Genomic DNA, 15,561 nt, shown 5'->3' with positions numbered 1-15,561 from the left:
CCTGCTGAATGGAACAGTTTTTGCTAGAATGTCTCCTGGTCAGAAATCCAGCCTTGTAGAAGAGTTTCAAAAGCTGGAGTAAGTTCATAATGAGCACTAAGAGTTAGGAAATCTTTGATGAATTTCTAGGCTCAAAAAAAGTCTAGTAAGAGCTAGCTTTTGTCTAAGATAGCATTTCCTGGAAGTGAACAAAACTGAAACTTCCACAGACATACAGCTTGGCAATTAAATTCCAACAGCCTGTTAAAGAAGAGACACTGAAGTCTGTGTTGGTTTGGCAACCCATCAAAGACTCCCATGATTCTGGATTTCATTTGTTCATATCATCCTTCATTCTTCTCTTTCTGGGCCTGAAGGAGGGGCACTTGTCTACACAAGATTTTTATGAATATCTCCCAGCACTGCATCTTCTCTGATGCTAGCAATCTTTTTACTGCACTATTGCTGACTCAGTGTGATGGGTTGGAAAATATGGCAGTGCAGTCTGGATTGGTATGCCCTGTGCTGCTCACAGCAACAGAGATGTATATGTATTCCTGAGTCCCAGGTGTCTTGTTGTCTGTTATTCAGCTGTTTCCCAAGTCTTTTGAAGACCCCCACCCTCATCTCAACTAGCTAGCCCCTAGCCTTGCCCTAGAGCAGGTTAAGATTTAGGCTGTTTCAGATTAGCAGCCTGCTGTGAGCAGTTGTGAGCACCCTAACCACTGTCTGGCCTCCCTGGACCACCATCAATGCCTCCCAGTGAGAACTTCCCCTGCACTGAAATCCAGGCCTCAGCCATAAAACACACGAGTCAGCTCCTGAAGTACTAGGTGATTTTACTTGGATGCTGCAGATATAAGGATTTACTTTTACGGCGCATCATTTCACAAGGTTATTTCAGCCTCAGGGTGTCTGAGATATGTTCTGTCTCCAGATATGCTGTTGAGCCCATGTTCTCCTTCTCTCTGTACTCCAGCTGCCTCTGTCACTCTCTGCCTGCCCCAGAAGATTCTGGCAGGACTGGACCCCAAAGCAGAGTCCCTATTCATGTCTATTCCCAGTGAACATGAGGTACCAGTGCCTGCAATCCTTCCTTTCTCAGCAGGGCTGTCACCATTAGCCCTTTCTTCTGTTATGATTGACCTTAAACCCAGCGAGGGTAGGAGACTGAGTGTTGTAGTGAACATAAAACTTCATGCTAATGTATTCTTCAATCCATCACAGCAGAAACTCTTTACTGTAGGCACATCTGAGGTGCAAGCCCAAGGCCCATGCACAGTCCAGAGTCCTGGGCTTGTATTTCAGTCTTTCAACTTTCCAGAAGAGCTTTTAACAAAAATCTTGCCTGACTTGCATAAATGACTTGCATGGAGGAGATTCTGATTCCCTCCTGTTTGTAGGTCTCACTTTCCCCAGAACTGAACTGTAGGTCACTTTATTTTTTAGTTACTTTGTGGGAATGTGTGGAGATGGAGCCAATGACTGCGGGGTAAGTGACAATTCTTTACCATATATTTATTTAAAAAATGAAAAATTAATGCAATGCCAGTAGAATATCCTGAACTGAGCACATGCTAGAGCTGGGAGTGCTCTGCTTTTTCACAGCTGTACTGGCACCAGTACTAATCAGGCCTGATCTCACAGTGTGATCCTTACCATGCAAGAGCTGTCCTAGGCAGAGATCCTTGCAGTTTGTGGTCTCAAGGACTGATTCATTTCTTTAGCAAAAACCACCAGAGGATTCTCCAAATCCACTGGGGTTTCTGTCAACATCTTCAGTGTCTGGGGATAAAGACTACTAGGGTGAGGAGGAGTTTCCACGGAGAACAGCTGTAGCCCTACAAGGTTTTTTTAAATGCACATTTTAGAAGTGCAAGAAAGTGTTTTGGTTTTGTTTTTTTTTTTTTTCCAAAAGGAAGGGTCCATGTTCAGGAGGGACCCATAACTCCCTTTTGGGCAGGTTCAGCTCACTCCATGACTTCACACATACTTGTGGCAGTGAGCAATGCCACCTGGGCAGTGAAGCACTCACTTGCCCTAACACAAAGTCCCAAGGATTCTCCTGGGGGAAGCAAGCAGAGAACCTAGACTGTCTACATAAGGTGTGACTGCAAATAGGTGCTGACAAAGGTGGCAGAGCCAAACCTGTCTTCTGCAGCTGGTAGTGGATGGCTTTGGGATCTGTGGAAAACTGAACTTTCCCATGCTGTCATCCCCATTCTTCTTCTGGATCCGATGCCTCAACTGCATCCTACTGGAGGAACCTTTTGGGTGGAGCACACCCAGGGAGTGAAGAGGGACTGCTGTTCACAGAACACATCCTGTAATAAGGGCTCACTTCTTGGCTGACATGTCAGTAGCTGTGTCTTCCTGGTTTGTGGGTGCTGAAGAAGAATGTGACTTTCAGGCTTTGAAAGTGGCGCATGCAGGGATATCACTGTCGGAACAGGAGGCGTCTGTGGCTTCAGCTTTCACATCCCAAACCCCCAGCATAGAGTGTGTGCCGGAACTGATCAGGTAAGCACAGATTTTTGTTTCCTATTACGTAAAGGAGACAGTTCCCACTCCTCTCAAATACTAGTGTTGGGTGTTCCCACCAGGCCAGAATGTACATATCTAGAGAAAAATGCATGTCTTTGACCTTGAAATGGCCATCGGCCTAGTTCCCATCTGCAATTCCTTTAAGATGTATTAATTCCCTCAAAACTACAGGTGGAAGGCATCTATAGCTGAGCTTTGTGTCATTAGCAGTGTTTTAAATGCAAAAGAAATAGAAAAATGAATAATGCTCCATAAAGCTGAATCAAATGGACACAAATTTACCTGTACACTACTGTTAGGCCCTGCCTCTGATACCCTATGCAAGCAAAACGTTAGCAGCTGTTATGCCAGGGTCCTGGTTTTGGTTACTGGGACAGATGAATAACCAGGGAGAGTGTGTTACCCTTGTTGGATACTGTATGTTCACTGCAGGGTGAGAGGAATGTTAGTTTGAACTCACTGAGCAGCTGCTTGGCTTTGTATGTTTTTCCTCATATGGAGTTGTTACCTGCAGTATTAATGTCAGCAGGGAAACTCTTTGGGGTAAGCTGTAGTCTTGGGAATGTGAATGACTGGAATCAAGCCCTTTTGCTTGCAGCAAGATTTCTGCAAGTGAAGATTTTACTTTCTTTCAGGCCAGATTTTATTTATTTCACCTCCCAGCAAGACACTGGTAGAGACTTCTCTACTTGTGACACATGCCTTGTTTTTCAACAGTGTTTTGAGATGACTGGCAACAGGAGCAGAGCTATCACCTGACTGCTGTCCTTTATTTATGTCTTCACACAGGGAAGGCCGTGCTGCCCTCGTCACTTCCTTCTGCATGTTCAAGTACATGGCACTGTACAGCACCATTCAGTACCTTGGTGTTCTCCTGCTGTACTGGGTATGTCTTGGGAACGTGTTGGCTAGAACTGACGAGCTACTACTCCCTTGTAGAAGAAACATGTCATAAAAGCCCCAATAAAACTAGGGTATGGAGCTTTAACTTTATCTGAGCTGCAAACTTCTGTGGCGTGATCATATGGTCCTCCCTTTACCCTCAGCTGAAAACTGAAAAGGTTCTTCCCATTAACTTCTGCCAGCTTAAGATCCAAGCTGGGCAAGAAGAAGGCTGAGATACTGAACAGTATTTTGGATGAGGGTATATGTCTGTGAAAAGGGAGAATGTGGCGTAAGCATATGCTGTTGCAATTTATTCAGCATTTAAAGCATGAATTAACTTGACAGTAACAAAAATCCCCTGGAGTGCCTTAAACCACTTTTGCATGGCTTCTTCCCAAATAGAGAGGAGGGCTTTACATTCAGAAGTCACCTAGTATTGAGAAAGCACATCTCATCCAATAGCCGTTTTTATTGCATTGAGTGAACTGGAAGTATCGTTGGTCTGAACAATGCACAAAATGAGAGTATTCACTGCAGGCCCGATGGTGACAAATCTATTGGCAGGGTGGTGGATTGTGTGGTCCCTTTATCTGCTGAGTAGTGTTTCAGAACAAACAGCAGATCATTAGCTCCATGAAGATAATATGGCTTTCTGGAGACCATATAAACAAGCTCATGGCAAATGTCTGATCTGTGATTTTTTTTCTTTGTGTTCTTTTTTTCAGCAACTAAACTCCTTTGGGAATTACCAATTTTTGTTCCAAGATCTGGCTATTACCACTGTAATTGGTGTGACAAGTAAGCCCCTTAGTCATCCTATGTATTAACGAGAGAATATTTTTCACCTCCTTGGAAATGCATAATTCTATGTACAGAAAGGAAGAAAAGAGAGACTACATAGAGTACAGGATATTTAGTAGAGGAGGCATCTTGTTTGAGACAAGCTCTGAAATAAGATGGGTAATTCTTAGGGGTGCATTTGCTGAGCATGTAGGTTGTTGATAACTGGGATGCTATCTCTAGAAGGAGTAAAAAAAGACCTAACGCAGTGGAAAGTCTGTTGAGGCTTTTTCCTGTTGACTTGAGAAGGCAGATTAAGAACATACCTAAGGATCCATGCCCAAATGAAAAATTGTAGGGATCGACTGTTTGGAGCCCAACTCATATTTGAAGCTGTGTAGGCAGAAGGCATGAGGGGAAAGAGAGATGAAAATGGAGAATAAGGAAGTGACAGATGTCAGACACTACGGAGCAGGAAATTGTAAGCCAAGTATAAGAGAGGAAACCAGTGCTGGAGGGGAGAGAGAGAGATGGGGTTGTAGAGATAGACTAAATGCAGAAAGAGGTTTAGAAGCAGGAATGGCAAGGGCAGGGGCATGAAAACCATGTAACAAAAACACATAGCTGTCTTCCATCCGTGCTGGAACACAGATAACTGGAAAAGGCCCTGATTAAATCAAGCCTAAAAGGATCAGCCAGAATACTGGGTGCCAAAAGCTACCTTGCTGTAAGTAGCCCATTTGGAACACTGCATCAAGGCTTTCTTTTATTCAAAGTCTGGATAACTTTGTTAAACCTAAGAACAGGGGAAAACCTGTTGAGTCAGCTAATGCAGTCCTCTACCAGCTCAAATAAACTGGCACTAGGTGCTTAGTCCAGGAGGATGCACAGAACATGGGGCAACAGAAAATATGAAGCCAGTTGACAAGTGACAGAAAGAGAACAGGAGAGCTTGAGCATATCCTTATATGCTTATATCCTTGTGCCTGACAGTAGGCAAATAAAATAAAAATCCAACATTTTATCTTCCAAACATGCCTTATCGTAGTCAGATGCCATTAATTAAGCTCTTCTGTGGCCAATAAGATTTTGTAGGAAAACAACTCTGTATTTTGTACTTGATGCAGTATTTTATATGTATTATGAAGAACATTATAGACTGTAAAAGTGCTGGCCATTGATAACAGTCAGTAATATACAGCAGCACTGCTTGTATTTTGGACACACTAATAAACATGTGTGCATGTTTCAGTGAGTTTCACAGGTGCCTACCCAAAGCTGGTTCCCTACAGGCCTCCTAGCCAACTCATCTCACCCCCGTTGCTGCTCTCTGTTGTACTTAACATCCTCTTCAGCCTCAGCATGCAGATTTTTGGGTTTTTGGTGGTCCAGGAGCAGCCTTGGTATTCCAAGACCGATATACACAGGTAGGTCCCCTTCTTGAGACTCTGAGTGACACAGGGCAGACCTAGTGGGACAGGTATGCATGATACTATTGATCAGCTTAACTACAGCTCTGATCAGCAGCTGCAAGCAGACCCTGTGCTTCCCCTCAGGGTGCAAACACATTAACTAGTGTTGTCTGCAGGTCCCTAAGCTCTCCAGCAAATCTGCTGTGCAGCACAGTGCATGTAGTGAAAATGGTTCTGTTGAGCACAAAGAGGTGTATTTGACTGCAGGGAAGTCTAGGGTATCCAAGTAAGTTTGAGCTCAGGCTCTTCCAAGTTCAGCATGCTCAACCCAGTGGGTAAGATTGAGGACATTGACATCCTTGTGGTAGCAGGAGCAAATCATGGCTGTGAAGGAGGATTCCCGATAGTGGTAGTGGAAGCTGGGGGAAATAACCAGGACAGTGATCATTTCCTGATAATTGTGACACTCTTTTCCAGTGCCTGCCTCTCAATGAACAAACACATGGAGAATTCTTCCTCTATTTCCAGCCTGGGGCTCCGAGGGATGAGAGATGGAGCCCATGGGCAAATGGACAATGGCTACAAGAGCTATGAAAACACCACAGTGTGGCTGCTAAGTACCATCAATTGCCTCATCGTAGCACTAGTGTTTTCCAAGGGAAAGCCTTTCAGGCAACCCATCTACACAAACTGTAAGTATGGGGAGAGAGGGAGGTATCTGTGAGTAAGTTAACTCAGGAGGTCAATTCACTATGGAAAAATTAAAACTTGACCAAAGTGATGCTAGCCAAAAAAGCAGGAGCCAAATATTAGATTTTTAAATGACTAAAGGCCACCTTTTCAGAAGTTTTAGTGCCAATGGCATCCTGTGACCAGCAGGTCTCTGAGCCAGACCCACACTTTGTGCTTCTGTACTGCTAAAAACTTGGCCCTGGCATTTGGATTTCTGAAACAGACAAACAGAGTTTGATAAAAACTTTTAAGGATTAGCAGGAAGGTGGTGTTGGCTGGCAGAAGCATCATGTTACTTAAGGCAGCCTTGAATGAGACATCTCAAGAAGAGCCAGAATTAGGTGTTCTCACTTTACTTTAGTCTTTGGAATAACTCTGGAAGAGCCCTGTGCCTGTCTCCCCAAAGCGTGCTGGCTGAGTAGTATTTGAGACAACACATGTTCAGGGCATTCTTTTGGGCCTGTCTCAGAAGAAAATGTACAATGAAATCTGCACATTTACAGTGGCCCTGTTTCCTCTTCCAGAACCAGAGACATTTAGCATTTGCTAACTCTATGACCAGTAACTTCTTTAAAGAGGAAACACCAAAGGAGGCAATAACTTGAAGGGGCTGTAGTGAGGTCTAGTAGGTCTGTTCTGCCTCTGAAAGACTGTCATGTGAATGGAAGATGAGCACATGTGATTTTGGCTGTTCTGGAAGTTGCAGTGAGGCGTAGGAGAGCTGTTCTTTTTCTCTGTGGGACAAATCCTGCAGCTGTCTCTCAGACAAAGCTCTGTTCAAGTTCTTTTTTTGCTGAAGAGTTAAATTAATGCTGCCTGTTTCATGGCTTTGCTGTTGTGGTATAGTAATAGTGAGGAAGGGACATTCTTCCAGATAGCAGAAGAGTGGGTCATCTCCCAGAACCAGGCAAAACCAGAGTGAGTGGCTGGGGTGTGAAGTTTGGTGCATGCCAGCTGAAGAGAAAATGAACTTACTCATCACTGGAACATTTGCGTACAGATTGGGAGGGCGATAGATTCTCCATCTATATCCTGATCGAAAGCAAAGTCTTGATATCACTGAAACTGAGGGCAGAGTTCCTAATCACATCAACAAGAGCACGACTACATGCTGGACATCTTTCTGAATGACAGGAGACACTGAGCTCAGAGTGAGACTCACTGGAAGGCACTAAGGCTTCTTAGACATGAGGAGTCAGATCGAATGTTCAAAATACACATCTGGCAGTTTAAATCTGTGGCTACAAGGCTTGTCCCAGCTTCACATATATCTGCTTGACTGAGTAAAGCTGGGTTCTTACTATGTTCATTTTCATTTTCCTCGAAGTTCCTTCCTATCTCATGGACTTCGACTGACAGAGAAAATGATTACAATCTTCTGTAGTAAAGGCAAGCAGCTGAGATTGCTCATAAACCTGTTTTATTTGCTTGTTCTTGTCCCTTCAGATGTGTTCATGCTGGTGCTCATAGGGCAGCTCTGCATTTGCCTCTTCTTGGTGTTTGCTGATATTGATGATCTCTACTCTAAGATGGATGTGAGTATTGTTCCAAGGTGGGTTTTCTTCCTACTGCCAGTCCCATTATAAGTGCACTGGGATTGTTTTTAACAAAAGGGATTTGCAGGGATGCATGACACCTCTAAAGACAAATCAAATTTAAAGGGATGAATTTTGGACTATGGGACTGAGGAACCTATGGTAGCTCCAGTCTAAGATCTGTGCATTCTGACACCTGGACAGCTACACGTGTATATTTGACTGTTTCAGTGCATTGTCCATGCAACAGAAGATGACATCACTAAGCTTACCATGCTTGGTATGTTGGTGGCTTGGTAGCTGTGAAGCCAAGAGAAGAAAGGGGCTAGGCCCTGCAAGTTCAAACTAAAGCACTGTGCCCTTATGTTTCTCTAGCTGTGCTACTCTGCACACAGATCGTCTTGCAAAGAAGATCTGCCAGTCAGCACTCACAGCAGCTCTCAATTCTCAGACCTCAATATTTTCAGGCTCCCTGTTTAAATTTGAGACAGCCCACAGCTTCCTAAATCAGCATTTGGGTTTAGAACAGTTGTAGAGAAAGACTAGTAGGGCTGTTATGGCAATAGAAGATCTATCTTGATCCTTGATTAATAAATACCAATAGGGCTTGGTTTATTTAGTCTGGCAGAATGCAAGCTGGGAGTTGCCTTGTGCAAATTCATCCTAGGGGAAATGCAAGGGGAGGATAAGATCTACATTAGCTGTAGGACAGGGTTGTCAGCGGACCTGGCAATTAGTATGTTGAGACTGAGAGATATTAAGCTGCTCCACTGTGACACTCTCACAGCCTTGTAGTAGGAGTCACAGGAATAAAACAACAAAAGCAATACACAACAATTTTTTCAGTACATTTGTAATCGTAACGATGAAGTGTGGTGGCTTTGAATAACAAGTACTGAACATAATGCTGCCTCCAGTCCTGTATGTTTGCGTGACAGTTAGCAAGTGGATTTAGAAATGGTAATAGTGAAACATGGAAAGAGAAACATAGACAAGGGGAATGGACCTGGACTCTGAATGCCAAGCAGCCTAGCTAAAGCTGCCTCACCATCTGTTTCCAGAGCACTGGCTCAGTGGGCAGATCCAATTAAAGACTCTGCCACGAGGTGGCACTTTAAAGCAAGTCTTAGTCCTATTATGGACTGTGGTGACACAGGACTTTGTCAGCACTGCAACTGTATGGGGCTAAAATGCCTTTGGGGAGAAGTGCAAAACTCCCAGCTGTTTGGAGGGAATACAGTGGATTTGCTGGGAAGAGAAAAGGAGGGAGTGGCAATAAGAAATTCTGCAATGGTCTAGCTCTGGAGAAATTGCTGATCTAAATTTTGGATCTAAGCTGCATCTCCAAAATAAGCTGAGATACAGCCAGAAAGCCAGTGCTGCCAGCTGTGGGAAGCTGGAGCTGGATTTGGAGTCTGAAATACTCAAACTTTGCACTATTTCCTATATTAGAAAGAAAGGAAGCATTTAGATTTCCTGCTGCAGTTCTGGAATATGGTTTTCTCTGCTACATCGTAAGTTTAAAGGTGTCTTTATCAATAATTCCTCAAGACAAGTAGCAATATTGGCTCATCAGCAGTGTACAGCTGTACAGATTCTGGTTTTTGATGACACTAACTGGTGAAGGGTCTAGAGAACAAGTTCTATGACGGGCAGCTGAGGGAACTGGGGTTGTTTAGTCTGGAGAAAAGGAGGCTCAGGGGAGACCTTATCCCTCTCTACAACTACCTGAAAGGAGGTTGTAGCCAGTTGTGTGTCCGTCTTTTTTCCCAAGTAGTAAGTGCTAGGATGAGAGGAAATGGCCTCAAGTTGCGCCAGGGGAGTTTTAGATTGCATATTAGTAAAAATTTCTTCAGTGAAAGGGTTGTCAGGCATTGGAACAGGCTGCCCAGGGAAGTGGTTGCGTCACCATCCCTAGAGGTATTTAAAAGACATGTAGACATGGCGCTTAGGGACATGGTTTAGTGGTGGAGTTGGCATTGTTAGATGTATGGTTGGACTTGATGATCTTAAGGGTCGTTTCCAACCTAAATGATTCTATGATTCAATGATACAAGGTCCCACCAGTGTCTAGCGTGTGCAAATGTTGTTGAACAGCTTCTCCTGCTTTTTTCCTAGCTCGTTTGCACCCCTACCATGTGGCGCATCTCCATGGTGATAATGCTTGCAGTCACACTTGCTGTGTCCTTCCTTGTCGAGGTGAGCATGCTTCATTGAATGTATCTGTCAGCACTAATTGGAGAGATGAAAGAGTCAGGTCTCACTCTTTCTCCCTTCTCCTCAGCCCAGCTTGGCAATATCTAGTAAAACAGAAGCCATTGCTGCTATCTCACCCTTACCTTTACTCTCTTTCCTCAAAGCCCCACATCTGAATGATCAGATATAAGGGAATGCAAGGACCACTCACCTTTTCTTTCCTCTGGTCAGTGGGATGTATCAGGCCCTCCCCCAGGCTACAGAAATATGGGCAGTCTTTGGTATTTTCTACTCAGATCCTGAAGACTTTCAGGAGGACCTGGTCCCAGTTTTCTGGTGGAGAGCTCTGGTGGAGCTGGTATAAGAAGTGATCAGTAAAAGGCTATTCAAGGGATGTAGATGAGCAGGACAGGGTCAGAGATCTGGGTCTCCACTACTTCCCCCATGTGTGTCCTGTGTATGAAGAGGGAAAACTGCTGCCCAGGTCCTCCAGAATCTTCCTTTTGCTCTTGCTTTTACAGGAAGCTGTTATCGAGAACAGACCCTTATGGCTGCTGCTGAAGAACACCTTCCAGTACCATTCAAAGAGCCATTACAAGAGGCTGCAGCACGTGTTAGAGCAGGACTCAGCCTGGCCACCTCTGAATGAAACGTTCTTCTCAGATTCAGTGGCAATATCAGTAGAGGGAAATATGGGAGGCCATAGCAATCCAACATTTGACAGCAATGAGGACACACTCTGAAGGAAACTGCAGAGGACACATGTTCAGGACAGTTGCAATTGGCTGTAGAAGGACTATCTCAGAGATGTAAGAAAAGAGGATGGACTGACCCATCACTGTCCCCCTGCCCCATTTTAAGACTAGCCAGCTCTGGCTTGTTTTTAAATTAACTGGAAGCAGAAAAGCTGGCTGCAGAAACATAAAGCGACGCTTGCCCATGTATGGTGGCTGTAAATGGAACAGCTTGCTAAATATTGGCAAAATACTCATGGTTGAAACACCCCATTGCTGTGTCCCTCTCTTGAATTGCATTATGCAGTCCACAGCAGACTGCATAATGGACATAGTCCAAAGGTGGGGGCTCCTCCAGATAAGAAGTAGCTAATTCAGATACCAGCACTCCTCTGGGGACATCCCCTTCAAGAAAACAAGTAGAATTTACTACTGATAGAGGCTGCTGAACATAAACAGGTCCTGGGATTCTTATAGCTCCTGGGGTTTCAGATACTGTTACCTGGTGTCTGGTGTTCGTTGGGTTTTTTTCCCCTTCTGGCAATATTTGGCCTTCTGGAGCTGGAAGGAGCTGCAAATAGCCAAAGCCTTCTAGAAGCATCCAATCCTAGCACCATTGTGCCTTTCCCACGACAGGAAGAATGCAGAGCTCTGTTGCTAGCTCACTGCTACCAGGCAACCTGTTTGCCCTCAGTTTAAAACATGTGGTACTTGCATTTTCTGAGTGAAGAATCTATTGACCTACAGAGCAGAATTGATTTCATTGTTTAACAGTTCTTTTTTGAGGGAGGTATTTGTTTGGGATATCCATTTTTTAAAAGTAGAATGAAACACATGATAATTGCAAATTATGATCTCATTCTGTGGGTCCAGAAGGACATGCTGTTCCTTGTGGTGTGACTTTGCTCTACTAGAGAGGATGCTGCACAGCTGGGCTGCCTCCTGGCATCAGGTCCCAGTTTACCAGTGCCAAAAGAAGCAGGTATCGAAGGGGTTACTACCTCTAAGGGCCTAAGTCCTGAATTAAAAGACAGGGAGCCAGCTAGGTCTCAGAATAATTTTATTAAATCCTGTGGCATGCTCTGAAGTCAAACCATCTTGAGGTTTTGGCTCTGGTTTCCAACCATAATTGCACATGCTGCACACCCTGTGTCATTCATCAACTCGTATCCCTTACCTGTTAATGTTTGATGGTGACTTTTACTCACTCTGCTGTGCTGCTTCTGCTATACATAAATGCAACAGCACTGCGCATTTCTGCCCTTAAAAAAAGCAGCTTCTACCAGCACATTCTCTTAGCCCTTTGATGCTAGGCTGACTTCCAGCTCACCGTATTTTGCAATCTGTCCCCAACTGGGTGAAACAATAATATGTCAGTCAGGGAGGCTTTGGACCAAGAAGAACACTTCCTTCTTTGGATAAGGTGTGCAGGGGAGTTGTCCCCTCTGAAATGACTGCACAATTTGTTTTTCACAGCTGGAGCTTGCCCATGCTTTTACTGGGTGAGGCTGAGGAGCACTTTGGGAGTGCTTCAACATTAGGGACTGGATGTTCCCACTCTTCTATGCTAAAGCACTGTTGCATTCACAGAAACCCAGATAATCAGGCAGGTTGGGAGTCATGGTAAAGATTCCTCTGGTCTTTTAGAGTGAAAAGTAGCTCTGGAAAACCAAGAGCAAATCAGAAGAGATTATGGATTGTTTTGATTCAACATGTCTGTACCAGTACAGTGTTTGAAAAAAATTTAGCTTGAATCAAAAAATACCTAATACTATTTTTCTGAAAAAGACAAAGAACCCCAAACAACCAAAAATGTTTCAACTTGAATAAGAAATTTATTTGACTCAAAGCAATTTTTTCCCCATTTTAGACAAGTTTGACACAAGCAAATGGAGTAAATGCCTTTCTACCTACTGCAGTTTACCTAACAGTAAATACCTGCCACAAAGCTACACAACTTGACACAAACCAGAAATTGTTCACATTTGTTCATAAAAGTGTCTCCAAAGTTAGGATGAGTTTCCAATTTGTAGCAAAATCCATTGGTAAGAGAAGGCTAGAAGCTCTGTGGGGTCCTTGTAACTTCAGGAGACACTGTAAGAGCAAGTTAGTGGAGTTACTCCTGCCATCCTCTGTTTGAGATACAGTAACATTTCCTTGAACAAAATTCACTGTCTTATTTATGAACTCCCGCACACAAGAAATATGTTGTTGCATGTAATAAACTGGCAGCTGCAGTAACATTGTGGACTAGGCGTGTAATTTATGTTTATGTCACGATGGTATAAAAGTGTCAACTCATGGCAAACCGGTGCCACTTGTAGGGTCAACAAGATAAAGACCTGCTTACCTGCTGCTGAAATACAGCCTTACCTGCAAAAGAACAGAATTCAGATTCAGGTGATATTTAACCTCTGCCACTCCTTAAAATGTCAGTCTTGTGTTCCATCTTCCTATGCAGGCCCAATGTCTCCAGCCATACTGGGGCACACTTTATTATCTTCCCACAGTGACATCAGGCACAGTTCAGTCAGCAGAGCTATGCAGCGTGTCCCAGCGGCACTGAACTGCTTATACAGCATAACCCGGGCCATCGGGAGACAAGTGATGTGTTATGCACATCCTTGCTGCAGAAACCAGCTCTTATGCACACATCTAAGCCCCTATGTTCTGCTCCCTCACCTCTGGTGGAACATCAGAGGTCCCAGTCTGCATTCCAGTGCTGGGCTGGTCCCCTCAAAACTTGGACTGGGAATATATTTAGGGTCAGGATGAGGAATAAGCAAAAATAAAAGCTTCGAGTGTGTTTAGAATTCACAACTGCATTTTGCATTTTGAGGGTCTCCCTAATTTGAAAGGATCTTACACTTCTGGAAATTAGGATGTCATGAACAGTAACAAGCATCTTCCCACCTGCAGGCTGTCTGCCAGGCGCCTGCCATGCTCCCGCCATGCTCCTTTTGCCCATCCTCACTTGTTGTGCAAGCAAGAGAGGCAGGTGCAACACAGGCCCTCAGTTCTGAGTGTTTGAACTTGCTGCTTCGCTCTCCCAGCTTGTAATGCTGACAGAACTGTAGAGAAACAGAAATAAAACTTAGCCACTTAATGAATAAGAGTTGTTTTGTAGGAGTATTATAAAAGTATTTTGCAAATTCTGAGGCTGCATAAGGGCAGAGGCAGATTGACCGCCCTGGATGTGGCTGCCACAGTCCCTGTCTGCAGTCCGAGCTATCCAAACACAGCTGTAGAATCCCCAAGAGGATTGAAGCTCCAGGCTCACATTCTCCTGTTGTGACTGGCAGTGGGCACCAGTTGGATAGACCTGCAGTGATCTTTGCCAGCAGACACTGTCCATCCTGGTTAGCGTTCTACAACTAAATCGAAGGGGCAGACTCCCTGGAGCACAGCCGACCCACCGAGCCATGCAGCCACTCTGAACAGTTAATTTCAAAATTTGATTTTCCTTTTGAAATACACTTGTCCTAGTTAATGAAAGAAGAAAACCACTTTTATTTTTGTCCTTCCCATTTTTTAATGACTTGTTTATCTTGATACAGTCATCACAGCTTTTCTCTGCTCATCAGCACTCCAGAATCACATACAGAATCACAGAATCATTAAGGTTGGAAAAGATCTTTAAGAGCTCAGCCTGCTTGGCCGCACACACAACCAACGGAGGAACAAAGCTCAATTTAAAAGACGCAGACCCTCACCAATAATAGCTGTAAGTGTACATAACATTAACAAGCCGGAACCTTTTACAAGACATACCAGCTTTCCGCTCACATAGCACCTTTTGTCTAAGGAAATTGATGCCCAACACAGCTCCTCAGGAGAATTACAGAGGAGGCTGCGGAGACAAAGTACCTGCCAAGGATCAACCAGGAAAGGAAAGCACAAATGGCTGGTACCTGGACTACCTAGCTCAAGGAGACGAAACAGAGAATTCAGTTATCATATATTGCAGGTGTCTGGTGCCAACAACTGAATTTAGAGGACTCATTACTTGTTCTTATGGCTTCTATGTTCTTCATGTTGGAAGAATAGTCTCAGAGCATTCTGCGCTACCATCCCCACCAGACAGTGCTTAAGTCCTCTACAGCCTTTGTCTAGTTTGTGGGCAGATGACACGCAGCCCCCGAGCTAGGAGGGTCATGCTGTGCTGCACGATGGCTCAGTGCACTGTGGGCTAATTGCCAAATACGTACAGGAGTGGCGGCACTCAAACACACCGTCAGCCAAGCCAGGCTGTGTCAATTTGCTTCCTGTTTGGCTCTTGGCAATGGGGACACGATTCCTCTTCTAAGAAAGTAAATAAATGTCCTGCGTGTCTGAAACACAAAGCATATTTGTCCCTGCTCGGGAGTGTCCTGTTTTCACAGAGTCCCTTGTGGCTGGTGACCACAGGAGGTACTTGTCACTGACGTAGCTTTGATTACTTGATATAGGTCACTAGGTAAAAGAGAGTCAAGAAAGATCCATCCATATGTCTTGTTTAAATCTAATGAATAAACCTCTTTTGTACTTCCTAGATTATTAGCAGACAGGGTTAGAATACAAACTTCTCACCTTATGGTGTAATTATCCCAGCCTTTCTCCTAGCCCACATGATAGATAGCTCCAGGTAAAGAAGCATCCTATTTCAAGAAGAGCATGAGGCTGGAGAGATAAAGAGGACATCAGGAGATCATAACAAGCTCTTTCTCCTGAACCTACAGATTACTTGGGAGGTGCTGGAAGAAGTGCTTTTGGACCCAGGAAGCG

General features: G+C 44.2%; 1 protein-coding gene across 1 annotated transcript in view; it reads left to right on the top strand.

Annotated features, from left to right (window-relative positions):
- The window catches only part of LOC104627022 (probable cation-transporting ATPase 13A4), a 41,472-nt gene extending 30,666 nt beyond the window's left edge, over positions 1-10,806 (top strand). Inside the window, exons 21-30 of the mRNA XM_010295104.1 lie at positions 1-78; positions 1,429-1,471; positions 2,390-2,499; positions 3,313-3,409; positions 4,134-4,206; positions 5,441-5,615; positions 6,078-6,292; positions 7,779-7,867; positions 9,986-10,066; positions 10,585-10,806. Of these exons, the coding sequence (XP_010293406.1) occupies positions 1-78; positions 1,429-1,471; positions 2,390-2,499; positions 3,313-3,409; positions 4,134-4,206; positions 5,441-5,615; positions 6,078-6,292; positions 7,779-7,867; positions 9,986-10,066; positions 10,585-10,806 (1,183 nt within the window). The remainder of the gene's footprint in view (positions 79-1,428; positions 1,472-2,389; positions 2,500-3,312; positions 3,410-4,133; positions 4,207-5,440; positions 5,616-6,077; positions 6,293-7,778; positions 7,868-9,985; positions 10,067-10,584) is intronic.
- The last annotated feature ends 4,755 nt before the right edge of the window (positions 10,807-15,561 follow it).

The sequence above is a fragment of the Phaethon lepturus genome, unplaced genomic scaffold, assembly GCF_000687285.1.
Source record: "Phaethon lepturus isolate BGI_N335 unplaced genomic scaffold, ASM68728v1 scaffold59, whole genome shotgun sequence".
NCBI lineage: Eukaryota > Metazoa > Chordata > Aves > Phaethontiformes > Phaethontidae > Phaethon > Phaethon lepturus.
Note: the sequence above shows the minus strand (reverse complement) of the source record. Positions and strands in the feature narration are given on the sequence as shown.